The 27,443-nt window shown below is 42.5% G+C and overlaps 1 protein-coding gene and 1 pseudogene across 4 annotated transcripts in view; one reads left to right on the top strand and one right to left on the bottom strand.

Annotated features, from left to right (window-relative positions):
* The window catches only part of SMG6 (SMG6 nonsense mediated mRNA decay factor), a 227,435-nt gene that overhangs the window by 28,698 nt on the left and 171,294 nt on the right, over nt 1-27,443 (top strand). For all 4 annotated transcript variants that reach the window (XM_045044028.1, XM_045044029.1, XM_045044030.1 and 1 more), the window contains exons 9-10: nt 20,241-20,302; nt 26,992-27,137. In XM_045044028.1, coding sequence (XP_044899963.1) covers nt 20,241-20,302; nt 26,992-27,137 — 208 coding nt within the window. The remainder of the gene's footprint in view (nt 1-20,240; nt 20,303-26,991; nt 27,138-27,443) is intronic.
* Nucleotides 14,203-14,726, bottom strand: LOC109494236 (annotated as a pseudogene).

Below are 27,443 nucleotides of genomic sequence, written 5' to 3' on the forward strand. Positions count from 1 at the left end.
TCACTTTTAGTGATGCTAAGGCTGATCAGATGGTTCAGGTGAGACAAATGGCGGGGTTTTGTTTGTTTTGTTTTAACATTTCAATCAGTTGCCAGCTAATTTACAAAAAAAAATCAAGATCTGGCAACAGTTTGCCAGAGCCAAGTAGCAGCTACCCCCTTTTAATTGGGCTTGTGTTCTCCAATTTGCCACCGACCCCCCAACTCTCCTGGACTTACACACAGCCACTTTGGTCACCTGCCTTGCCTCTGTAGGCATTTGATTTTGTGATTAGTGCTTTAAGAGTGCCACCAACGTGGGTTATTGCATTCTAGGTTTTTAAGTTGTTTCTCAGAGATTCTGTTTAGGACGGGCAAGTCCCCTCAGACAGGCCTGATTACGGTTTGGAAATGTCTTAATCATTGGACCATAAGTGTTGTTTTGTTTTCTCTTTTTTTAGGGAGGAGCGTAAGTGTTTTGCTTGTGTTCACATGATATTGTCATTGGTGTTGACCCAGAAACTAGTTAGCTATGTGCCCTGCCACCAGGCTGGTTTACTCTTTCTGTATAGTCTAGTACTAGTGAGCCTAAGGAACCTGGAGCTATCACTTCTGTTTCCTAATGAAATTTGTACCTCTGGGAATGGAGGCCTACGTACAGAGCTCTGGGACAGTTCTTTCCTCAACATCCTGTTGCAGCCAAACTTGGTGAAAAGCAAGAAGTTGTTCTTCCTCAGTGTGTGAACTGACAAGCTTCAGGCTGTGTTCTAGTAGAGTCTGAATGCCACCCATCAAACTGGTTGATTAAAAATAAACTTTTCTTGTCTCATGTAATTTTCCCTAACCCCAGGCTTTTTCATTGATCTGAGATCTCTGGCAGAGTGAGAACCTCGTTTCTCTAGGCTTGGAAATCCTAGTTTTGGCCTGACACTTTGCCTGCTGCCCCTGCCCAAATCTCATGTGTCCATGTTTCCACGTTTTTAGTTTGGTTTTGTTTTTTTTTTTTCCTTAGAGGTGCTTTCATAAGTTGAGAATGATGATTTTCTTTCGTCTGAATGCATGGCTCTACGAGGCTGGGTAATACATGTGTATATTTTTTTTCCTGCATTGAATCAAGTGTGTCCAGCAAAGTAAACACTGGCCCGCAAAGGAGCACAGCTTCACTGTGAGAAACCCGGGTCAGGTGGTCCAGAGCGCGAGCTTTCACATGCTCAACTTGTTACAGTTGTTTGAAGGCTTTCTTAATTTTTTTTTTTTTAACCATGTTTTGCAGGTGGCATTTTCTTCAGACCATTTGTCTTGCTTTTCAGTGCCCCTTTGCATAGTTTGTGCACCTGAGCTACTGCTGCTGCCACCACCACTGCCACTGCTGTGGCGAAAAGAAAGCTGTGGTGTGTGGGTGGCACACATCTAATAGCTCCACCTTCCCCTCACCCCCGCTGCCCCTGAACATGGCTGTAGTTCAGAGCTCGGTTTTAGAAGGCCTGCTTTCTTAGGCAAGATGTCTGGTCTCGTATTGGAGTGTTTTAATTCTTAGAGTAGTATTGTGAGCCTTTAGGTTGGCACTTCCAGAACTAGTGCCACGAAAAAGCTTTTGCCCTGATTTTCCCTGGATGGCATAAGCACTGATTTAATCTACAGTGAGAGAAGCATTGAGGCTCTGTGCTAATAGGCAAATGTTTTCTGTCTGGTAACTCAATTATTTCATTACCCCGTATTTATCAAGGTTTGCTTAGCTTTTTGGCCTTATAAATACAAAGATGTCCTATCAGTAGGGGGGGGTATACAGTTGTGCAGGGTTGCTTTGGGGGTTCCATTAATATCACGTCATTCAGGTAGCTGTTTACTTTTCTAAAGTAGTGTGCAGTGTATTCCTCCACCCTGGAAGCTAAGTTTGGCCACGTAGGATGACAGGCGTTCCTGAGGCCTTTTTCTTTTAGGAAGGGTTGGCTCTCTTTTTCTTAGGCCATGAGGAACAGAACTTGGTGACGGTACTTCAGAGGTGGAACCAGGACTGGGTTTTTCAGATATTGATAATGTGAAGTGTTCTTTGAGATGCAGCCCCTAGCAGGCGGGGACTGGAGCCTGGACCACTGCTGGACTCTCGGACTGCTGTCTTTCTTTGTCTCTTTGTGGTTGGCAGTGAGTGGAAGTTTCTCAAAGTACATTGGCCCTACCTACAAACCCTTAACGCCCTGTATGACCTCGGTCACCAAACCACTTCAGGGCTTTATTTTTATCCTAGCCGTTTCGTTTCAAGATGTGAGGTTGGTTTCTTTCCTCTAACAGAGCAAAGTTCTCTGGGGGAAGAAACAGAGTGCCAGGGTGCAGTTGAGGCTGGTTAAACACCAAAACCACACTCTTCATCTTTCTGGGCTTGAGACGTGACATAAGCCATGCTGCAAACACCAGCTTCCACACTGAAGAAACCTTGTCAGATACTGACTTCATTTCTTTTTTGTGTTTGTTTTGTTTGTGTTTTTAGAGAAGTAGAACGTGAGGGAAAAGAGGTGTTACCTGCCCATTCTGCTTTAGCCAGAAATCTAATTCTAAGAATGGACATTTTGTTGCAATCCAGTATTTCCGAGCTTAGGGCTTTTCATCTTCCCCACCAGTGTTGATGAGAACTCTCACAACTCACCAGGTCTCAGGAAACCGGATTACCAACATATCCTGTTCGCGTGCATGTGTGTATTCTGTGTTACCCACAGGCCACTTTCCACCCCACGTGACCTTTAGCTACCATCCGGAAAGTCAGGACCCAGATACCAGTCAGAATTTCCAGGCTTTGGTTTGGTTTAGACATTTCAGAAAATGTTAATAGTAATTTTAAAGAGACTTACTGAGTGGCACACATACTGAATAGGAAGTAACGCATCCTGAGGAGAGGGGGAAAGGCAGGACCGGGGCTCTTTGAGAAACGTGTTTGAAAATAAACATTCAGGAGAAGACTTGCACAGCAGAGGAGGAGAGGACAGGGGGGAACTGTTTGATTAATTAGAAGTGAATAATGGTCCTATTTTTAGGTTTTAAGGCTCAATTCTGAAGCTCTCTTTACATTCGTTAAAATTGTAGTACACGTTATTAAAGTTGTTTACAACACACTTCATTGCATTTTATTTTAATCAGCATGTCTCAGTGTGAACAGACTGTGATGAGTCAGGTAACACACTGGAACAGGGGTAGATAAAAGACTGCCAGTGGCCTGCACGCCAAGAGTGGTTTATAGCATTCTTATGTAAGGACTTGTTTAAAAAGGAGACAGCATGTGACAGAGATGTATGTGGCCCACAAGGCCTAAACTATTTACTGTCTGGCCCTTTACAGAAAATACTTGCCCACCACTGCTCTAGAAGCTGGGAAGGGCGAAGGCAGTTAATACAGTGGCGGCCCTTCATTTAGGACACTGATTGTTAATAAGGGTGTTACTGCCTTTTTGGGGGACAGTTCTTCGTTTTGTGGGACTGTCACTGCAGGATGTTTAGCATTCCTGGACCTGCCCACCAGATGCCAGTGGTGGCCCCCACACATTTCCAGGCACTCCCTGAAAGGAGTGGTACCGTTTTGGTTGGGAATCACCAATACAGGAGCTTGGTGACACCAAAAACACCTCGTTAAGGTTTCCTCCTCTTTCATTTCCTCTCAGTCAGAGAAACAGATTTGGGATTTGGCTGTTCATAGCATAAGGACCAACCATAGTGTGAGAGACAATGTGAGTAACTGGTGGAATGGGGAGAGTTCTCAGTAGGGTATAATAAAGAGGTTTTAAGGAGGCCATTTAATGAGTATGTTGCATGTTCACCCTTAAAAGGATTGTTGAGATTCATATATAGTTTACGAAAGCTTTGTTTTGATGTTGCCCGTGCTTTCAGAAGCATGTTGCTCTCTGTGTGAGAGGAAGAGTAGCCATCTTTGGCCTTAATGTCCAGATCGCTATGAGATCTGTGGGAATCTGTATGGTGTACTTGAGAGACTTGTTCAGAGCCAATGTAAGGACGTAGTTTTGGCATCTTGTGAATAACCTGATATGCAGACTTAAGCCAGCACTCTGGGGTTGGAGAATTTTCCAGCCTGGGAGAGTTGACTGAGAAAAGTCCTCCTTTGGCTCTTTACCAAGTTAGACAAGGGAGCAATCAGCTGCTGAGTTCTAGCCAACTGGAATGTATGTGAGGGTGTACTATAAATCGTCCCTTAGGATCCAGCTCCTAGTCTGTGAAGAGCCTTCCAAATAAGAATGAGACCCTTACACAGGATCCTTGTCACTCTGCAGCTGCTTGAGGAAGGAATAGAGTAGTGATTTGATGTTACTGTGGGAGCAGCTCACTTTATATAGTAACATACTGCCTGTTGGTTGGGGTAAGAGATTGCAGTGACCTTTTTGTTTTCCCCCTGTTGCCTTTCTCACCAATTTCCTGCACTGTTTTTTATTTCTGACCATACTCTTGGGGAGATGTATCTGCAGTTCTATCATTCTGTAATCCCTCTCTACTCTTAAAGGTTCCAGAGATTCATCTGTCTACTCTGCTTTCACTGTCTTGGATGTGATGTTTGGGCTGAGATAGAGAATATGAAAAAGTTGTTTTCTTGGCTGGCGATCTTCTCCCAGTCGGCAGACTATTTGTTGGGCTTCAGGGGGAAACTCCAGGTTTTTCCCCCTCTTGGAAGCCGTTCACGTTAACTCATAAATATTTAATATTGAAGTTGCTGCTCAGTTTTATTTTTCCAAGTATTACTATATAGACATTAGACCAGAAGGAACTTAAGATACCATGGAGACTCTTTCTAATGCTTTGGTCTCTATAAAATGTATCTGCCACACATTTTTATTTTTGAGGGCTTCAGTGATATTTCTGGTTGTCTTCCCTCTGTCCACCGATCCAAAACTATTATCTCTGATGGAAATCACCAGGCATCTCCTACTTTTGTTCTTGCCATGTCATTCATGCCTAGAACCATCTGAGAAGTGTGTACCTAGGTGACATACTGGTCTCTAGTAGCATTGCTTTGACTGAATTGTACTTTGGTGTAAGGTCAGCAGCCTATATTAAGACAAATAATAATACGGAGGTCTAGGGAATCATTGCCATTTGCATCGCGTGGTATCTTCTTTCTGGAAACCCATGGGAGAAATTTCTGCTTTTAGTGTCAGAGATAGTTGTGCTGTGTGGGCTTTTTTTTTTTTTTTTTAATTTAAATTCATGCACATTTATGAATTTGTTTTTAAGAATGATTCTGTCTTAATTGTCTCAGAGGTTAGCACTAAACTTGTAACTTCCTTTAGTAAATGTGAAGGACTTTCTGGCATGCATCTTGTGTCATGTCCTTACTACTAGTGACCTCTGATCTTTTTCATTTCTCTTTCTTGTTTTCAATTTATTTTATGCTGCAGTTCAGTATATGCCTTTGTATGTTGCCTTAAATAACGGGCTTTACAGTTTTATATGCACATTTTTTTCTTTTTCTCTTGATTATTCAGTTGTAAAACCTCTTTCTCAGGTCAGCTAGTCATTTCTGAGGGGATCAAGGTTTTTACTGTCCCCATTCAAGTCCTTTCCATAAATATTTGGTGAGTACCTTTGTATGTTAGTTATTATTCTAGGCACTGCACACAGAAAGGTAAATGATATTGATCTTTCCTTCAAAGATACAGTCTAGTAGGAAAAATGGATATGTAAATAAATACTTGTAATAAAGTGTTACAAAATAGAAATGTGTACATTGTACAGGGGTAACACAGAGGAGAAAAACATTAACTGATGATGAACATTAACCTAGAAGGGTGATCTGTCCTTAATTTTGAAGGATAAAAGAAGTTCTTTAGGTAGATGTGAGTAGCCAACTTTTCTGGCAGAAGCAACAACATAGATAAAAATGTGGTATGGTTGGAAACTAAGTGGTTGCTTCTGGGATTCCTAGCCAAGAGTCTGTAATTAGAATATCTTAGGCCACAGTACAGACGTCCACATTGATGTTGTTTAATCAGTCAGCTGGAGCTGAAGATTCATCACAAAGTAGATATGTTGGGCTTTTGATTTGGCTGAAGCTTAGAAGTGGATCCTTCAGATAGTTCTTCTCTGCTTTATTTTATGCATTAGCAAAAGTTGAGTCATCCTAAAGTCATGCCTTCCATCATTCTGGGAAGCTTTCTGAGCCAGCGCCGGTTTGGCTTAGGAATAAGTTATGCTTTATGTGGTAACCATTGGCAATAAAAGTTCTGTTCTTGCCCTGCACACGCACAGTAGGACTGCAACTGCTGAACATGTGGGAATGAGGAGTTGGGATGATACCGTCTATGGATTTGCATTTTTCTGGGGTGTTTCTTGGTAAGGATGCTGCAACTTTGTCTAATGAGATTTTGAGCTGAATTGTGCCACAAATGTCTGAGACACTAGGTCCTAATTTGTAAAGCAAACTGTGTGTAAGTCGGTTGACATTCTCTCTGAGGAATTTTTTTTTTGGCAGATTTTCCTTTAGACTTCTGGACAGATCTGTAAAACAGTATGGCTTTTAAAATACTTCAAAGTGACATATTGGTCACTTTGGTTGATTAAGGTACTAATAGATGCATGCCCTTGGCATCCCCAGTAAGCTGTCCCTTGTGGCTAATGGAGACTAGGAGTTACATCTTCTGGATACATTCCTAAATTGTTTTTTTATTTCTGAGAACACATTTTTTAATCTCTTTCTTTGTTTCTACATCTGTAAAACAAACATATCTACGCCATCAGCTGATCTGGTCTTTAACACCAGTGTAGCTTTCTGCACTTAGATGGAGCCCCAAACTTTTAGCACAGTCACCTTCATTTCTGCCACCTCAGAGTTAGAATCTTGGTGTGGGGGTTAGGACTTTTGGGGCAAAGGGTATTGGCTATGGAATAAAGGCTTTTTGTGGAACAGCAGAAAAAGTTGCAGTGATTTTTAAAAAATCTCATTATAATATACATACAGAAAAGTGTACATATCAAAGCCATACGTTTGGGGCACCTGGGTGGTTTAGTCGGTCAAGTGTCAACTTCAGCTCAGGTCACGATCTCACAGTTTGTGAGTTTGAGCCCCACATCGGGCTTGGTGCTGGAGCCTGCTTCAGATTCTGTGTCTCCTTCTTTCTCTGCCCCTCTCCCACTTGTGCTCTCTCTCCCTCAAAAATAAATAAACATAAAAAAAAAAAAAAAGAAGCCATACAGTTTGATAAATTGTCACAAACTAAGCATATACTTTTGTAACCAGCAGAGTAATTGCTTTTTGACTCATGTCACTTTTGTTCTTTTCTTCCTTTTTAACTCTAAACTCAGATTTTCCCCATACATTTAGCAGGAATAGTGACAGGGATAGAGCATTGTAAATAAGTGAGGAAGAAGTTAATGCTTATGTTTTCCCTTGCTAATGCTTTCTGGTATGCATAAGAATGTTTTTTTTTTTTGTTGTTTTTTGTTTTTTGTTTTTTGGTTTTTTTTGAGAGGAAAGGAGAATTGGAGTAAAGATCAGAGATTTTGAAGGTGTTTGCCCTATCGTTTGAACTAGATATTTTGGGTCTTGGGAACAAGTCCAAAAGAGACATGACTGACAAAAAACCAGATGGAAGCAGGCCTTGCCTCCAGTCACAGTGAAACTGAGTCTCTCACCAAAAGTGCTGTGGTTTGGCCTTAAAGTCGAACTATCTGGCTGTTGGGGGGGTGGGGGGGGTAGTGACATCATGGCCTGCCTGCTTCTGGAGACACTTGGATCCAGCTGGGATGTGGCACCCCAGAAGTCCCGTGCTGCCATGTTTATAGCCTTGTCTTTGGCGTCCAGGTAAGTGCCAGGCTGTACCAGTTCACGTTGTCTGAGTGTAACCCATTTTTATTCTCTTTTTGCTAGCTAGACAAACCCAGTTTTCTTCTCTTTTTGCTGCTAGCTGACAGTGAGGTAGAGGTGCCTCTGTTGATAAAGAACAGATACAGAAGTTTGCCTCCAAACCTGAATAACCATTTTTAACTTGAAACACTTTTCCTACGAGTTGACGCACCAGAATCCTTCCCTTATTTGGTGCCCTGCTTAAATCTGAAGCTTGCATGAGGTTGCCAGAGCTCCCTGTGTGCTGATTATTTGCTTTTTGGTACCCACAGCAGAGTGGTTTGTGAAACCTTCTTTGTGACCACATCTTTCTTAAACTGAAGCTTTGTTCTCCTTTGGGTTCTTAGATTAGTTCGTGCTCCTCCCTTTCCTGAGAGATTCGGGGGTTTTCCTGTATTGTGGTAGGTGGGTGGGCAGGAGAGTATGTTTTCAGATATTTTTTCTGGATTATGCACCGTCCCTTGATGATGGTGTGTGAATGTACATACGTTCTTTGACTCTTGAAGAACTATTTCTCTATTAACCAGGCAGATTGTGGATCTGTCTAGAGAAAATGTTAGGGTTTTTGTTTTACTAGTTTTATTACTGCTGTTTTACTGTTATGGAAAGCAAGCTCTTACCTACTTTCCTGTTTTCTCTCTTCTGGCCGGCATTATCCTGGGGTGCGTTTGTTAAGGGCTTCCACTGACTTGCAGGATAGGATCTGGATTGGAAGTATCTATTTCCCTTAATCTGTAAGACTTTGAACTAGTGGTCTCAGTGAGTGATAGCTGGAACCATTGGTGGGTTTTTGCTTGGGGTTGCTTTGGCTTTTGGCCTTTGTAAACATCCTTGGTGTCTGTCTTGTTTCTGCCCAAAAGGTTGCTTTCTTTGAGGCGCCTGGGTGGCTCAGATGGTCAGGCGTCCGACTTCGGCTCTGGTCATGATCTCACTGTTCGTGGGTTTGAGCCCTGCATCAGGCTCCATGCGGACAGTGTGGAGTCTGCTTGCGATTCTCTCTGTCTCCCTCTCTCTCTCTCTGCCCCTTCCCCACTCATGCTCTCCCTGAAAATAAATAAACTTTAAAAAAAGACAGAAAAAAGGTTGCCTGTTTTAAAGGTGAAAGATGGAAGAGCTCAGAGTCTGGAGTCGGACTGCCTGGGTTAACTTTGGGCAAGTCACATAACCTCTCTGTGCTCTATTTTCTCATCCGTAATATAGAATTTATAGTATTACTAAACTCACAGCATTGTTGTAAGGTTAAATACATTAATAGACAAGGTGCTTAGAATAGTGCCATACGTATAGAAGGTGTTGTAGAAGTTTGGATTATTATTGTTAAGGTGCTTGGGTGTGTCACACTTGTTTTGTTCAGTTAGAAAACTTGAGTTCTTACTGTCTAAATTGTGTTTGAGTAGCTTGGGATACTTTTAACTCCTAAAGCACAGAGTGTGTAAATTCAACCTGTCCTCAGTTGGGGACTGTCCCTGAGCTTCTGAAAGGTACAGTCCAATTAGGTGTTAGGCTACACTCCCCCCACCCCACCCTTGCCCCCCATCGTGTGGGTTATAAGCTGGGTAGAATACTGGATAGGTTCTTTCAATTCTTTGTTCTCATTGGCTGAGCCTTATTTATGCTTCAAAGTATGTCTTTTGCTCCTATTACATGACAAGCCAGCAATTGTAAAAGTATGAGTGTTATGATCTTTAGAACCAACACTCTCACGTCCATCCATCTCTCTATTTACCTGTCCATCACTATTGATAATTTCTGTGTCCTGGGTTATAGAAGTGAATCATGAACTAAAGGATGTCATGGTCTAGAGCTGTGCTGACCATTACGGTAGTAGCCATACTGGCTATTTAGTTTCTTAGTCACACTAGCCACCTTTCAGATACTTATTACCCATATGTGGCTAGTGGCCGCTGTATTGGTCTGTGAAGATAAGGAACATATCTGTCATCCTGGACAGGAAGTTCTATGGACAGAGCTGGTCTAAAGACAGACACGGATGTATGTAAGATGTACTATGGCGAATGAAATACTCTCTGAGGCTGCAGGATAAGGTGTAAGGTTCAGCCTGGAGGTAGAGGACAGGCAGAGCAAGGAAAAGTAGGACTGTACTAGATATAGAAAGGAGTACATGAGAAGGGTTTAGATAGAGATTGGGGTAGACAGAAGGAACATGGTGAGTTTTGGGCACCACGAATAATTCTTTGTTGCTGAAAGGTAGGCCGTATCAGCAAGGGTAGAGGCGGGAGGAATAGCCAAAGGCCAGACTAGAAAGGCTATTTATTCACCAAGTATATTTATTGATTACCTTTTTTAAGCCCACTGTTGTGAACCAAGTACACAGAATCCTCACTGTCATGGTGTGTGTGTGTGTGTGTGTGTGTGTGTGTGTGTGTGTAAATTGGTGATAAGTACTATAAAAACAGGATAAGCTTGAGCAGGGCTGCTCAAACTTTACTGCACAGTATAATCGCCTGGGGAGTTTTTAAAAATCCCAATGCTCAGGTCACACCCCAAGGTGTCACTGTGGGAATTAAATCAGTGTCTGGGGATGGAGGCCAGGCATCTGTATTTTTAAAAGATTTGCACGCCATTCCATTATGCTATAAAGTTTAGGAACCCTTGGACTAGGGACACAACTGGAAGCATGCTTGGCACATTCAAGGGATAGGAGGCAACAGGAGTGGAGAGTAAGTATTATATAGGCCTTTTATAGGAGACTGTAAGGACTATGGCTTTTTTTGTGTGTTCAGATTTTATTTTTTATTTTTATTAAAAAAATTTTTTTAAGTTTATTTATTTTGAGGGGGGAAGCAAGCAGGGGAGGGGCAGAGAGGGGGGGAGAGAGAGAGAATCCCAAGCAGGCTCTGCACTGCACTCTGTGCTGCACACAGGTCAGCACAGAGCCCGATGCAGGGCTTGAACTCACGAACCATGAGATCATGAGTCGAAACCAAGACTTGGGTGCTTAAGTGACTGAGCCACCCAAGCGCCCCAGGATTTTATTTTTAAGTAATCTCTACACCCACCAAATGTGGGACTTGAACTTACAACCCTGAAATCAAGAATCATGTGCTCCACCAACTGAGCCAGCTGGGTGCCCTGAACTTTGACTTTTATTGTGATGTTAACTGTGGTCTCTTTTTGTCCCATCTCTTGGGCTGGAATGTAGCAGATGGAACTGCTGTTACTCAGGATCATATTCCTTAATTTCTGATAGAACTCTGATTTTCTTTGACTACTTTTGTTTGGGTTTTGTCATATTACCCTCCAAAAAGAAATAGATTTAAATTCTCATAAATAGTGATGAGCATGTTATTTCCCTACAGCATTAATATTAGTACCGCACTGTTTTTCTTGAGAGTTTTTTATATGTAGTACCTGGATAACCTATTTAATCACTATTAAATCTCTGTGTTTTATATGTTCTTCATTCAGCAACCACTTACTGAATACGTAATAAGGTACCAAATACCATGCTAAGCCATTTAAAAATATTGAAAGGAAATAAAAATATCCAAATTATCTCTAAAAGTGAAATCAGTGTTTCATTTAGTTTGGGACTTTTTCTAAAGACTCATACTTGGTTCTGGGCCACTGCTGGTCTCTGTAGATTGAGTTCTTTAGAACTAGAACCCCTGGGACTTAGGGATGGGATCATGATTGTCGATGAGTGTGGAATGACTACTTCCTTTACCTTCCCTTTCTTTTCCATCTCCCTTACCATTGAGGAGTGATTGCAGCAGCTTCTTAAGGGGTCTCCTGGCCTCTGCACATTTGACCCTGGCCAGTTACCCCTTAGAAAACTAAAATTTCTAAACCGTAGCCAGAATGTCTTTTCAAAAATGGAGGTTTGTTCATGTCGCTTCCCTGCTCAACACTTTTCAGTAGCTTGATTAAGATCAGGCTGTTTAGTAAGGAGTACAACTTGTACAGTTTGGCTCAGCCTGTATCTCCAGCCTCATTCTTGCAAAATCACCCACCTGGCCATGCCACTCTACCACATACCACTCTTGGGACCAGCATACATGCTGTTCCATTTGCTTATGTCACATAGACAATATACCCTACCTGCTCCAAAACTGTTTACTCAGCCATCAGGTTTCAACTCAAGGATCTCTTCCTCTGAGGTCTCTAATGCTCCTGCTGTGGAGGTACAGAGCATCCTGTACATCCCTAATCATGGTACTTTATAATTGTGTCACCCACAGAGCAGGGATCATCCCTGCCTTTGTTCATAGTCTGGGCAGAGCAGGGATCATGTCTGCCTTTGTTCATAGTTTGGGCAGTGTCATGTTCACAGAAGGTGGCAAGTAAGTTTTTGTCGAATGAATAGATGACCTTACCACTCTCACACTCTGTTGGCCTATTAATTTCTAAGATGGGTTTGAGCTTGCGTATGTGCCTTTAGTGAACTGTTTTTCTCGTTGCCCACCTGATCACTGAGTGGGAGATTCAGCCGTTTCCTCTTCTCTCTTACTTTACGCAGCGCAGACACAAGGTGTCCCAGCTCACCTACTTTTCGGGTGGATGGGCATGAGAGTTCCCAGGCGCTGAGAGAGATGAGTCAGAAAGAAGAGTCATTCAGAAAGTAGTCCAGTCAGAGCAACAGTGCTGCCCTTTGGCTGAACTTTCTCTCTCTGTATACCTTGGGATGTCAAGCTGGTGGCACTTTTGAGCTGGTTGTTACAGATCGTCAGACCACAGCACATGGATTCATAAACCTTAATCTGGCACTTTCCCTCGATTACGGATGTTTTGGGAAGTGTCCAAGGGCCCTCTGGTCTAAGAAAAACTTGATTGGCTTTGGGGGTGTTCTGTTTCCACTTGGTCACTTAGCCCCATAGTGGCATTGAAGGTGAAAACGTGGAGGGCCCCATTTATATTTCTTTGAAGCCTTTGGGGCATTTGAGTTCAAAAGTTTTGAGAACAGAAGTCTTTGGGCATTTGGTGGTTGGTTTGTTGGTTTGTTTATTTGTTTGTTTGTTTTGGGGGGGGGTCCTGTCATCAAATGGGATGGTGCTTACTCAAAATTAAGAAAGGTTAGATTTAGTTAGAATCATACATTTGTGGGCTTTTAGAATTGGCAGGAACACTGTAGGTTGGTGGTTCCCCTGAGGTGGTAGGAGGTAAGTAGGTATCAGAGTATCCTGGGAGGTGGAGATTCTCTTAAACCACAGTCCTCCTCACTACCCTTCTTCACCTCTCAGCCCATGAGAAACATTACTGTTTCCAGTAGATGTGTGTGGTAGCTCTCAAGTGTTGTGCAGGTAGAAAAACTTTTGAGACCGCAGTGTTCTAGATCTAGCCCAGGGATCAGCAAACTTTTTTTCTGTAAAGGGCCAGATGATAAATACTATAGGTCTTGGGGCCATACACTCTCTGCCGAAGCTATTCACCTTGTCCTTTGTAGGGGGGTAACCACAGACAAGATATAAACAAGTGAGTGTGGCTGTATTTCAATAGAACTTTATTTGTGGATGCTGAAATTTAAATTTCATATAGTTTTCGTGTGTCATGAAATATTCTTTTGAATTTTTTCAACCATGGAAAGAGTATAAAAAACATTCTTAGCTCATGGTCCATATAGAAACAGGTGGCATTCTATCTGTTGACCTTTGGGCTGTAGTTTGCTGACCCCTGATCTAGCCCAGTGGTTCGTAAGTCTGGCTGCCTTTCAGAATTACGTGGAGACCTTTTAAAAATGCTGATTTGCAGTGACCTTCTCCCCTCCCCAAGGATTCTGATTCTGTAGGACTGGGGAATCTATTTATTTATTTATTTATTTATTTATTCAACGTTTATTTATTTTTGGGACACAGAGAGACAGAGCATGAACGGGGGAGGGGCAGAGAGAGAGGGAGACACAGAATCGGAAACAAGCTCCAGGCTCCGAGCCCTCAGCCCAGAGCCTGATGCGGGGCTCGAACTCCCGGACTGCGAGATCGTGACCTGGCTGAAGTCGGACGCTTAACCGACTGCGCCACCCAGGCGCCCCAAGGGAATCTGTTTTCTAACAAAAGCTTTTCTTGTGATGCGCACACACATGTAGAATTACCATCACTGATCTCACTCAGCCTTCTCATTTTATAGTTGAAGAAACAGCCTTAGAAAGTTGATCTGACTACTCAGCAGTTATATAGCAAATAAATGGCACAACCAGAGTTTGAACCCAGGTCTTTAATTCTAAGATTAGTGGTCTCTGTTCATATCATTCTGTACTCATCCCTTTCCCCAATAAACAAACGAGCAGTAAATGTAGAATAGTCACAAACTCAGGGTTCCTTCTCCCCCCCCCCTTTTTTTTTTCCATGAAAGGGAAACTTTATTACAGTCCCAGGGCTTTGGGGCTCAGGCAGGAGGCCTCCCTGGGGACAAAGGAAGAGCCAGTGGAGGGGCTTCACTTGACCTTCTTGGAGCTCAGGTTGTTGGTGTGGCCGCACATCTTGCAGCAGTGACAGCGCAGGGGTGCAGGTGAGCCTAACACTCGCGGCAGATTGTCTTGTTGCAGTTGTGTTTCTGGGCCAGCTGGCGAGGGAAGGCTCGGAGATGCCACCTCGCAGACAAAGCACCAAGTGCACGCTTGACTCTTTCTGGATATTGTAGCCTGAGAGAGTGCAGCCATCGTCCGGCTGTTTGCCCACAAAAGTCAGATGCTGTTGGTCACGCGAGATGCCCTCTTTTGTTTTGGATTCTGGCTCTGACATTCTCAGTGGTGTCACTGGGCTCGACCTCACGGGTGGTGGTCTTGCCCGTCAGGGTCTTCACAAAGGGCTGCATGTCTGCGTCTGCATCTGCCACGAGGCCGCTGCCACCAAACCGCTCCGCCATCTCATCGACGAGGAAGAGCGGGTTCCTTCTTCTTATGCCTAGTGCCACTCTCCCTCCTGAGAGCCGAGCGGGGACTCTAAGTTCTGCTGTCCCTCTGTTTGTTGGCTGGGTTTTCTGGAGCTGACTCCTGATTTGACATTTAGCCTAATTTCCCTCCGGTCTGCTGGCTTTCAGGAGAGATAATGAAGTAATAGCAAGTAAATTGCTTTAATGTAAGACCGTGTTGAGGCGGCACTAAGCTGCAGTGTGAGGATGAGAGCCGTTGTTTCAAGGGGTGCATTTCTTGGAAGAGGTGGTTTTAAGAGGCACGTTTCACACTTGAATTCACATGGCTCAGATCCAGCTGTCTAAGTAGGACATCTCTACATGGAACTTGTGCTTAATTAGAGCTAATTGAGCTGTCATTTTGCCCAGAACGGTTCAGGAGTGGAGAAACTAAAGGTGAGGAGTAATCACTGTCCCTGCTGTGCCTCAGCCCTGGTGTGGCTCTTTGGTCCAAGTAAGAAATGGGAGCATGATTTTGATTTGCTCTGTCTTCCTATGAGGCATTTGAGTCATGTTACTTGGCTTGCCTGTACTTCTTTCTTTATATGTATCCTGGAAGGAGAAATACTGAAAGTCCTAAATGAATAATTTTTACCTTTATTAAATGATTACTGCATTACTGACTTACTGATAGGTTTCCACACTTGTGTTCCAGGCCCCCCTTCCTCACTTTCTGTATCATCTCCCTAGATCTCACTTCCTCCAAAGACTTTCCTGGCTGAGGTATAGTAACAAGGAGGGAAATAGAGTGCTTCCAGACACCTTCATAGCCGGTAGGCCTTGTCTTAGAATTTGGAGCATAAATGGGGAATTGGCAAGTTGGTATGCTATTTGTTTATCTTTTGCTCTTGGACTGCAAGTTCCTTGGCAGTGGGGACCCTGTCTTGTTGGTTTCTGCCTGTTTGTGCCTAGCATAGGAGGAGCACAGGGATGAAAGTGGACAGCATCACTTCGGCGCTCACGTTTTCCAGCACCCTGTGATCTCGGTGCTTTAGGGAGGCGGTAAGTGGGCTTTGGTTGCATGCTCTGAAAGTCCTGGACATTTACTGACAGGTAATATTGAAATTTGGGTTTCCACCCATGTTGGCTCCTATTTAAGAGGACAGAGCCCCCCGCTTTTTAAAACCTAATAAAGTTGTTGTTAATACTTGGCATATCTATAGAGGTGCTCCAGATGTTTAAGAGAATGACAATTTATGCTCCCCACAACCCTGTAAAAATGCACATTGGAATTTCTTTTAATACTGAGTACTCTTACTGTTCTTAAAATAATTCACTTTTCAGAAATTCAGTTTTCCACACAGCTGTTCAGAAGAAGGAGCAACTATTTAGGAATTGAAATTGGGCAGATTTCAGACTTCTCTCCTGTGTTGTATTGCTGCTTCTGAGCACCTTTCTCCTTCCTTGCTCCATAGTTCACAGAGCACTTAGGCAGTTCTGAGTGACAGTTGCCAGGGCTTGTATAAAACATTTACACCTCAGAATGCTTTAATTTGTATTATTTCATTTTATCCTTTCAGCTCTGAGTTAGGTGGTGTCAGTGGTGGAAATTCCATTTTATAGTTGAGGAACAACCCGAACTATTTTACTCACAATTCCATAGTTACTGGCAGGACAGACTTCATTGTGAGGGTCCAGGAACCTACCCATTAATGGCTGCCGCCATTAATGCCTCTTTGGTCATTGCTTTTCGATGGTTTATAAGAGGCTCAGGAGTCCATAGTGAATTGGTTTTGAACTTGAACTGAAGAGCAAAGAGCCCTTTAATAACTCTAACGTCCTCTTAGGGCTATACCCAAGAAGCATTTTTAGTTTTTGATGAACAGTATGTAAATATGTGAGGAAGACCTGGAAGCAGATACACTCACTGTTCAAAGAGTAACATTTCTTTCTGTACCTGAGTGAGACCTGAGTGTATTCAGAATCAGAAAGTTGCCAAAATGGAAACCAGTACAGGGTGCTGTGTTGGAGAAGGAGGAAGTTCAGACTAAGACTTTCCTACCTACTATGGACTTAGTATCAGTTAAGTTTCCCAAAAATTTTGCAGGAGTACTAGCTGACTTCATATTGTTACATGCAGTGTTGCTTAGGCCCAGTTGATCAACGTGTAACAAATCTATTTCCTCAATATAACATGCCTTACCTCTCTCTAGAACACATCTGCTTTTTTAGCTTTTTTATGACTTGAGGTATTGTTGGTGACTATAGAGAGAAACTGTGTTTAGGGTGACAGATACTTCTAGACTAAAAATAAAGCAGTGGTTCTCATTAACCAAGCTCAGGGAGAATGTGTGTGCAGTTTGAAAAAGTTCCCTAAGATTCGCTTCACTCTCACTTGAAGCACAATGCGTTGAGATCTACTTTTTACTAGGTACAGTTGAAATATGATAATGGCAAGCATGAATTGTGGTCTTAAGTGGGCTTCATCTACTATCCTAAGTGAAGGGTCTTTGGGAAGTATTACATGGAACCACAATATTAACAAAGCCTCTTGGTGCTCTCATTTTAATCTAGGAGGTATTATGGGTCATACAGTATGAGTTTTCTACCTAATCGGAAACCTTAAAAGTAAAACTGAAGTGCTTTTAGTTACTCTTACTCCCTTATCATCCCTTCCTTTATGAATAAGCTCATCCATTCTTTTCCTGAGCTACTTGCATTATAAGGGAAGAAGAACTTTAAAAAAAAAAAAATTTTTTTTTTTTTACATTTATTCATTTTTGAAAGACCGAGAAAGACAGAGTACAAATGGGGAAGGGCTAGAGAGAGAGGGAGACACAGAATCCGAAGCAGGCGCCAGGCTCCGAGCTGTCAGCACAGAGCCTGACATGGCTTGAACTCACAGACTGCGAGATCATGACCTGAGCTGAAGTCGGCCGCTTAACCGACTGAGCCACCCAGGTGCCCCCCCCCTCTTTTTTTTGGAATCAGAAGACCTGAGTTCAAGTTCTAATTCTGCCATTTGCTGGCTTAAGTTGGTTAAATTTCTGAGCTGCCTTGGGGCTTTGGGGATGATAATTGGCTTGAATGAGAGGAATTAACTTCATTCTGTGCCTACCAAAGTATGCTGCATGTATAAATATTACCAGTTATAAAGGATTCTTCCTGGTTATGGGTGAGTTAACTAGATAATGATTGATAGCTGTGGGAAAAGGGATAATTGAGTTAAAATTCGAATATATAGAGAGAATTTACATATTTTACCTTTTTATTTTGAAATAATTTTATATCTGTAGAAAAGTTGTAAGAATAATCCAAAGAACTCTGTATATCCGTCATCCAGATTCTTCAGTTGTTCACATTTTACCACTTGCTTTATCATTCGTTGGGAGAGAGTGTTCAGCTAAAAGCTGAGTTTACAACATGTCGAGCATGCTTTTACTTGCCTTATCTCATGTGCCATTCTGTTAACATATGGGTACTGTTACCTACCTTGTGTAGAAAGAAAAACTCAGAGAGGTTAGATCAGTTGCCTGGGATTCCACAGCAGGTAAATGGCAGAGGTTTGTTGTAGATCTAGAGATTTGCATTCTAGCCCAGGTTTTGCCACTAGCAGTGGTATAACCACTGGCAGTTTATTTTATAGCACTTCCTTTGTTTTCTAGCAGTTTCCCTTCATTTCATGGTACCCAGTGTCCCTGGCCCTGACTCACCTCACTATAGAGATAGGTTACTATTTATGAAGTATCTTGAGCTTTTTAGCTATATTAATCAGTGTTTGATCTAGTATTGCTGATTAAATATACTTTGTTTAAGCAAAAATAAAGACAAGGTCTTGTTTTTTTAACAGTATTTTATTTTATTTTTTATATTTTATTTTATTTTATTTTATTTTATTTTATTTTATTTTATTTTATTTTATTTTATTTTATTTTATTTTATTTTCAGGAATAGAATTTAGTGATTCATCACTTACATATAACATCCAGTGCTCATCCCAACAAGTGCCCCTCTTAGTGCCCATTACCCATTCAGCCCATCCCCCCACTTATCTCCCTTCCAGCAACCCTCAGTTAGTTCTCTGTATTTAGGAGTCTCTTATGGGGGTGCCTGGGTGGCTCAGTCGGTTGGGCGTCCAACTTCGGCTGAGGTCATGATCTCGTGGTTCGTGGGTTCTAGCCCCACGTCGGGCTCTGTGCTGACAGCTAGGAGCCTGGAGCCTGCTTCAGATTCTGTGTCTCCCCCTCTCTCTGCCCCTCCCCTGCTCATGCTCTCTCTCTCTCAATAATGAATAAGCGTTTTTTTTGTGTTTTTTTTTTTAAGATTCTCTTATGGTTTGCCTCCCTCTTGGTTTTCATCTTATTTTTGCTTCCCTTCCCCTATGTTCATCTATTTTGTTTCTTAAATTTCACATATGAGTGAAATCATATGATATTTGTAAAGACAAAACCTTGTATGCAGAGTTTGGTGTTGAAGTCATTGGTGGCGTATGAGTATCCTCCTTTTCCCACATCTAGCTTCCATATGAGGTAGATGGAACTGCCATGATTTGAGGATAAACCAGAAGAGTTTTTCCTGTTAGGCGAAGTATCCAGGGGTGCTGGACTATTCCTTGTCCTGAGCACCCCCTTGACATCAGATTCTTGACCCTTCTTTCTGTCTGGCTACAGGGCCCTAAGCATTTTGGTTCTGTAAGACCAGGAAAAGTGACAAGAAGGTTTGGTTTTCAGATTATCTCCACTTTCTTTGAGTTCCTCTCCCTCACCTCCTTCGTTTGATCAGAGGAACCTTTCTTCTCAGTTTTGATAGAAGTAGATTTTCTGGAACCTTGAACTGAAGACTATAAATTTGGTAGCTCCTGGGCCAGATGGGACCGGCAAATGTATGTTTTGACTTGCCTAATGTGTAAATTTTTTTCATTAGTAGCCAACTTTTAAAAGCCAGAAGGTTTCATATAAAAACCTAGCTTTTAACTTTTCCTTAAAAGGGGGCAGCTGGGGAGGGGGGAAGAAATTATAAAACTGGGCCTACAAAGAGCAGACCTGGACTGGAACGGCCATAGAGCACTCCTGTCCCCACCAGCCTGTTTTGTACCTGGCCCCTGTAGACACTTGAATTTTCAGTTCCAGACCTAGAACTTGAATTTTTGTTTTAAAAGCTGGGCTTTTAAATGAGTTAGTTAGTTACCTTATCCTTGGTTACAAAAGAATCCTGCTTTCTTGGGTAGGTAGAAAAATAGCTTATAAATAAGATTAGGGCCTTACCAAAATCAGAGTATTTCCCCTGCCTTTTCACTGTTTCATTTCCATCATTGTGGGGCCAGATTGGCTCCTAGATCTCAGAGAGCTGCAGTCATCACTTCATTCCCTGCACAGAGGCACCACTGCCAGCAGAGGGTGCTGTCGGCTCACCGAGCCTGCTGTCATGTTGGCTCAGCTGATCAGCAGCTGTTGGGCATGTGCCCTGGGTCTGTTTGAGACATTGGGCATGTTCATTTGGTTCCCATCCCTAGTGCCCACCCCTTAGACCCTGGCCAGGTTATTGTGTCACTAGGGACTCTGTTCAGTAACAGGAAACTGGGGAAAGTTTAATTGTTTTCTCCTCTCTCTTTTTCCCATGCAGCTGAACAAAAGGTTCATCCTCAGTTTTCTCCATGCCCATGGGAAGCTGTTTACCCGGATTGGGTAAGTGTGCAGGATGTTTATTTTATTTTCCTACATTACAAGTCATTTTGGAATTTAATATTGTTAGCAACTAGACTGTGTTTGTAACTGAGGGCACAGGGTGTGAATTCTTAGAGGGCTCCACCTTCTCTTCCCTTCACTCACTCTGCTCATGAAGTTTGGGAAATATTATTCTGCATCCGTCTGTCTCTTCTTTCTCTACCTTTACTAAAGCCCCCTTTAAACACCCATCCCCCACTGCTAGTCCCTCTGGTTTCTCTTTCCTTTGCCTTTCAGCCCAGCCCCTAGTGATCTCCTTAAGGAAGTCATACTCAATCCCAGGGGTCCTCCTTAGGGAGACTAGTGTCCATTAATTTTCCCTTAAAGAGGAGGGTAACATTTGCTTTCCTCTAACATTTTCTCTTCCTTCTGAACCATACCCCTTTCTTGTCTGCTCAGGCTCCTGCCCCATATTGCTGATCCCTGTAAATGCCGAGATTTTTCTATGGTTTCCCCATCCGCCATGGTTTTACATATAAATCTCAGGGAAAGTGGTGTGTGCAAAACCCCTGTTACTTCACGCATTAAGTCCCTGGAAAGAGATTAGGTTTTGAGTATTCCTTTGGTGGATCAGAGTTTTTCCTTGCTGTATAAAACTAGGGATCCTAAAGTCTGATGTATGCCTGCATACCAGAATTGAGGTGTGCTGAGGGCCCTTATAGTCGAGGAGAGGAATAAGTGGCAGTGCTCTCTGATCAGTCTTCTACTGCGTTTTAGTATTTTCTGAATTGGAGGTTTTATTAGGAGCTACCCTTTGAGGTGGTATCTTTTGGATTATGGATCCCCCGGGTTGTTGTTAGTATTTCCCTCTCACTTTCTGCCATAACCTTCTAAGTTTATCTATGATGCTCTAGAACATTTTCCTAGTGGGAGAAGCTGAAAGGCTTTGTCCCGTTTTAAGAAACACTATTCCGTGGATGGTGAACTAGAAAGTGTGCTTATTACATACTCATTTGTCATCAACCTGGGCAAGAGTGACAGTGATGGCCAGCACAGGGGGTACTCTTGATTTTGAAATCACTTGGGAAACCTAGAGCAGTGCCAATAGATGCATCTCTAGTAGGAGAACTAAGTGTGAGGTAATTCACTCGTGAAAAGGAAATCAGGTGTGTCAGTAGCTCCTCCCCACCCCCCCTCCCCCCCACCTTGTAAGCTCTACTCTGGCAGTTTTTACTCAACACTGTTGTATCCCTAGTGCCTGGCATACGGTACCTACAGCACATATTTACTGAATGAATGAGTAAATCTTTACAAGAAATGGATAGGTTGTGAAAGACTAGAGAGAAGGTTCCTAGTGTTCTAGGAGGTAATAGTAGACCCAGTCCAATCACCAGTGAGTCATGTAAAGCTACAGTTACAAGGTAGGCAAGATGATACCAATATCGTTTCATAAAATTAACCCATCATAGCAGGAAATACTGTTATGCTGCACCTAAAATCGGAACTATGGTTCCTTATCTCTTTGTTATCTTTTTTAGTTATCATTTTAAAAATCTTTCTTTCCCTTACTACCTTTCCACTCCATATTTCTCTCCTTCTCTCATTTTCCTGTGTTTTTTCTTTAAATGTTCATGTACCGTGTTGTTCCAAGTCAGTATTTTTCAACCTTCATACCGTTGATATTTTGAGCCTTAGGATTCTCTGTTGTTGGAGGCTGTCCTGTGCATCGTTACGATGCACATCTTATGATGGTTTAACAGCATCCCAGACTTTTCTACCCGCTCCGTGCCAATAGTGTCCCTTCCTCTTCTCACCAGTCATGATACTTATAAATGTCTCCAGACAATGCCACATGTTCCCTCCGGGGAAAAAAAATTGCTCCTGGTTGGGAACCACTGTTCTGTTAGAGATTTTGGCCAAAGAAGTTATAAATCTTGGTCCAGAACGTAGAGATATTTAGGATATATTTTTGTCAGGTTTAAGTATTAGGTAGAACTTTACTTTTGTTGTCTTTAAAAATTCTCATAGATATTTTGGAGGATGTCAGGGAAAGAACCACAATAATGATTTAAAAGCTAGAAAATAATTTCTGAGAGGAGAAATTAATCTTAAGAAAATTAAGGTAAGGGGTGCCTGGCTGGCTCAGTCAGTGGAGCATGTGACTCTTGATCTCAGGGTTGTGGGTTCGAGCCCCATAGTAGGAGGCGAGATTGCTTAAAAATAAAATCTTAAAAAAATTAAGGTAAAAAAAAAAGGTCTAGAGACAGCTGTGGGGTACCCTAACTGTATTTAAATATAAAAGAGTCATAACCAGATAGTTTTGATTCCTGTGGGATGACAGCAAGAGAAAATAGGCTTATGTTACAGCTGAAGAGACTTGGTTTAGGTGTAAGACAATTTCACAGAGAGAAGATGTTTGGGAATTTTCTTCTCGGGAAGCCTTTGAAAAAGAATAGATTATCTCATTTGTCAGAGGTGGTTTGTTGTGGTCCAGATTATTTTTCAGGACCTCTTCCATTTTTGCATGTAACACATTCTGTTGGCAAAAAGATAAGTCCAGTCTAGTTTCACCTTCATAAAAAATGAGTTACAGTCGTGTTCGCATAAGGAAAATATATGTAAATTACAGACAGTCCAGCCCCCTTGATGAGTATTCTTCTTGTGCAGACCTAGAGGTAAAAGAATTGAGCCCCATATTTATTCTGGAAGGCAGAGACAGAAGTAACTTCTATTGGGGGAAAAAAGAAGTATAGTAGTCTGTAAGACTGGAAAAGCAGGGAGCCCAAACCACACACAACAACATGGACTGGTGCCTAATTACCAAGAAGATGTGAAATGTGGGAGGCGTTGAAAACGAATTAAGAGTGAGGAGATTGTAATGGGGAGCAGCTGAAGACACATCCACTGTCCCGCCTGCCTTTTGAGAAAAGCCCCGGGTTACGTTGCTCTCCGGGCCTGTGTCTTCTCTGTGCCAGGTGTCCCAAATGGCATCCATATCTGCTTGAGTGCCTACTGTGTGCATCATGGCCCTCCTTCCTCAGCGTCCAGGGGAAAAGAGCATTAGATGGCCTCAGGTGCCAACAAGAGTTTTTTGTTTTTTGTTTTTTTACCACTGACTAAATACAAGACCTCCAGAGGGAACAAGTCAAAGCCTCCTTGGACTTCAGTTTCCTTATCAGCAGTTTAAATAGATGATGTCCAAGGTCCACTCCAGTCCTTATGTTCTACAGCACTATGCAATTTTTTTTCCTCTCGTTTTTACCCTGTCACATGGCTTAGTTTTGTTTGTTTTTGTTTTGCTACTGGATTGCTTCTTATCTTGTTTAGTTTTTAAAAATTAAGAAGTTGAGAAAAGTTAAGGAGCTTGATTCTTTTCTGCAGAGAGTGTCATCTAGCCCCTCTGTGTTCCTCAGCATTGGAGAGGTTGGGTCCTGCCCAGTTAGTCACTGTCTGAGTCACTCCCGATTTAGGTCCCAGTGTTGTCTGCAAGACAACTTTCTTGAAACGGCCATTCAAATGAGACAAGGTGTCTCTAGAGATCATTTCAGAAAGCAGTCTGTAAACACTCATCCTGAAATTTATTGCATCTTCTGCAGTTTTTAAGGATAGGGACCGAATCCTCTCAGGCGCAGGAGAGGGATTGAGTCAGGGATCCCATATGGTTCCTCACAGACACTTGCTTTCCTGGTGAGAGGCTGATCAGACCTGCGTCTTGACTCCCCTGAGAGAGGTTGGGAAGCCGGCAGCCTGTGGACTTCTGATTTGTGACAAATAGAATGATTTTGCCTCCCATTATTGCCTTGGTTAAAGTTACCACTTTAACTTTTACTTACTTGCCTAGTCACGCTGTTTGCACAACTTCAAGGTCTCTTGGAATTCAAAGCCTGATATATTTATTTTGGTCTTTGAATTGTGAAAAATGCAATGTTTATGTCTTGATTTACTTTTAAAATTATAAATGTTTTATATACAAAGGCCAGACGTATTCATTGTAGGGAAAATCTATTTACTGCCTATAGTGCTCGGTGTAAAATACTAAGAAAGCCCAACAAGAGAAGAAATAAAAAATTGCCCATATTCTCACTATCCAGAGATAACTCTCCATCCTTAACACTTGGCGTATATTTTTATCTTTTTTTCTATACATATCCCCCCCACATTTATTTTTTTTTTTTTACAAATATGCTTAACAAGGGATATTAAACTACTTTAAAACTGTTTTCATTTAATATATATTGAACTTACCCCCACATGATTAAAAATGTAATACAACTTTTAAAAAATAGAATTCAGTTATATGGATGTGCCATCTTAATAATCGGCTATTGTTGGGCATTTTAGGCTGCTTCCAATTTTTTGCTGTTATAAATTACCATCTTATGCTTTCTGTCTTCCTCCTCTGCTGCTACTGTTGCTGCTGCTTTTATAATTTTATAAAACTTTAAACATAAATTGTATGTTGTATTTATCTCCACTTTAATATAATTTTTGTTCTGTGATATGGGTGGAGCAAAGAGAAACATAAAACTGCTTACAGGTAGTTTGAGGCCAAAATCAGCAATTTAGTGACAAAATTGGGAACTAGAAACCCTGTGATTGAGTCCAGAGGAAAGATCTTTTATCTGTGCGTCCCTCAGTTACTGCCTGAGCTGATGTAGTCTGAGTGGATTCATCTTCCTTCTCGTAGCTCAGAATTGAAGTATTCTAATTTATATCCTTATGTATTTGATGTTTACTTTTGTTTTAATCATGTTGAACTAGTTGAAAGGCAAAGGGAGGATTTTATTGTAATTAAGAAAAAAAAAAAAAAAGATGTGGACATTTGACCTGGTGCTCGTTTGAGATTCCAGTCTGACCTAGGGAGTTAATGGATCTGTTTCAATTTCCACCCCAGGGAAGAGGCTTCCTCAGACACAGCTTCGAAGCAGGACTGTCCCACGTGACACTTCTGTCATGTCATTCCGTGCTGGCTCTCTACTGCTTTTCAACACGGAGACACATGGCTCTGAAACTTGCCCATTGTGGCTGCTTTTCAAGCAGAGTGAACACTGCTATTCTCGTAATGAGAAGTGCTAGCCCCCTCCCCACCTCCAACCAGAAAGAGTGCTGCACAGTGTCAAGATTTAAAATGAAACCTTTGTTATAGCCCATGGGGAAAAATGGATCCATTCCAGCCCCAAACATATCACTCTCTGCCATTCCAAACCTACCAAGAGTTTTAATGGTTCTGAAACTTCTGGAAGGAAAAACAAGGTTCTTTTTTTTCCCCTCTTGTTTTTTGGGGAGGAGGGGCACTGAAATGGCACGTTGGGGAAAAAAGCAAATACATGGCATGTTTTGTGCCAATGAAAATGAGGACAGCTCAGCAGAGAAGGGAACTGAAGTATAAACTGTAATTGACCCATAGCTGTGGCATGACTCCTGGGTACCAGGAGGTCAGTAATAGGAGTTGCCATCCAAGGGCAAGGAATGAAGATTGCTAAAATGCCAGAAAGCTCTGGAGCTTCTTTCCTAACCCATGGAGGCTGCTATTCAGTGGGGAAAGGGCCAAGGTTCAGGTGAAACCAGGAGCACCTTTCTCTAGGACCTGAAACTGTTGTATCTTTTGAGAAGGATTCCCTTCCCTGTGGCTTTCCAGAAGCTATTTATTAATCCCGCCTAGAGCTGTTCCTCACCCCCACCCCCCTACCCCAGTGTACCACAAGGAGTTTGTTTGTTTGGGGGGGGGTGGGGGTTGAGGATGGATAAAAGATACTTTGCTGACCACGAATTGTTCGGCATGGCTCTAAGGCCCATGTGCCTGGTTTCTCTCTCTAGCACCAAGTCTGAATTTGCTTTTTATTTTCTGAGGACTTGGGCTGTGGTTTGTTCGTGTTGCCAAAGGAGCTCCAGGCATGCACCACTGTTTGGGATCCAGTGGCCACATTTGGCAAGCAGTGGTTTGAATGACCTCTCTTTAGGAGCCCTAGGTCACTGGCTGGATTTCTACCTCCCTACATTACAGGCTCTTCCTGTATTGGGAGTGGCAGTTGGCCAGGGCATTATATTTCCACTGGCCTGAAAACATACAGACCCTGATGAGCAGAGGCTTGTGAGAGGGAGGAGGACAGCAACACAGGAAAGACTGAAACACATCATTAGGGCCCTTGGGCTAGGGATTCTTCAAGGGGAAGTTTGGGATCCTTAGGTGGAGCAGTTAGTGCGATAGCACCTGAAACACAGCAGCAGAGCTTGGTCTGGTTTCCTGAAGCGAAGCCTCGAGTGAGGACTCGCTAGATTCATGAACCTCTTTTTATAGAATAGTTTTCATACCAGAGAGTTTGGGGAATATGTAGGTTTTAGAGCTTAAAGAAAATTCGTTCACTGTTCACAAAAACCGATTGTTTCACAGAGAAACTTTGACTTCAGCTTGAATCCACTTACTGCCAGGGGTTAGGAAATAGCATACCAGAGCATAATAACTCAGAGCAACTTATCCAGAGGTTGAGTTGTTTCCATCCCTGATCAATTCTTTCTCTTAAATGTGGTCACCACCTTAGGATACCAGGAAGGTTTGTGAAAGAAAACGTCCTAGGCATTAGTTGTCTGCTTTCAGAGAGACACCGTGGGGTGGGACGGCGGGGGGGGGGGGGGGGCGATTTTGTGTGTGCACGTACATGCCAACTGCTGTTGGGCACATACCTCCCTGAATGAGCTGGCTGTGTTTGTAGGATGGAGACATTCCCTGCGGTGGCTGAGAAGGTCCTCAAGGAGTTCCAGGTGTTGCTGCAGCATAGCCCCTCTCCTATTGGAAGTACCCGCATGCTGCAGCTTATGACCATCAACATGTTCGCTGTGCACAACTCTCAGTTGAAAGGTAAGGAATGTCTCGTTTCTTTATCTACACAGGTAAAGATTAATCTAGCTTCTTTCCTATGGTACCATATCACTCCATTCACCTGATACACACACACACACACACACACACACACTCACTTCTCTGTCAGTGTCTCTCCGATTTTCAATCTACTCTCTGAAATCTGTATGACTCTCTAGTGCTTGGGTGGGATGAAAGGAGGGAATCATGGGTATGGAGCTTAATTTGCAAACCCAGAGATGCTGTTGCACATCTGGCCATGCTGAAGGCAGCAGCAAGGCCTCTTGGAGGCTGCAGACCCAGAGC

The sequence above is a fragment of the Felis catus genome, chromosome E1 (assembly GCF_018350175.1).
Source record: "Felis catus isolate Fca126 chromosome E1, F.catus_Fca126_mat1.0, whole genome shotgun sequence".
Classification (NCBI taxonomy): Eukaryota; Metazoa; Chordata; class Mammalia; order Carnivora; family Felidae; genus Felis; species Felis catus.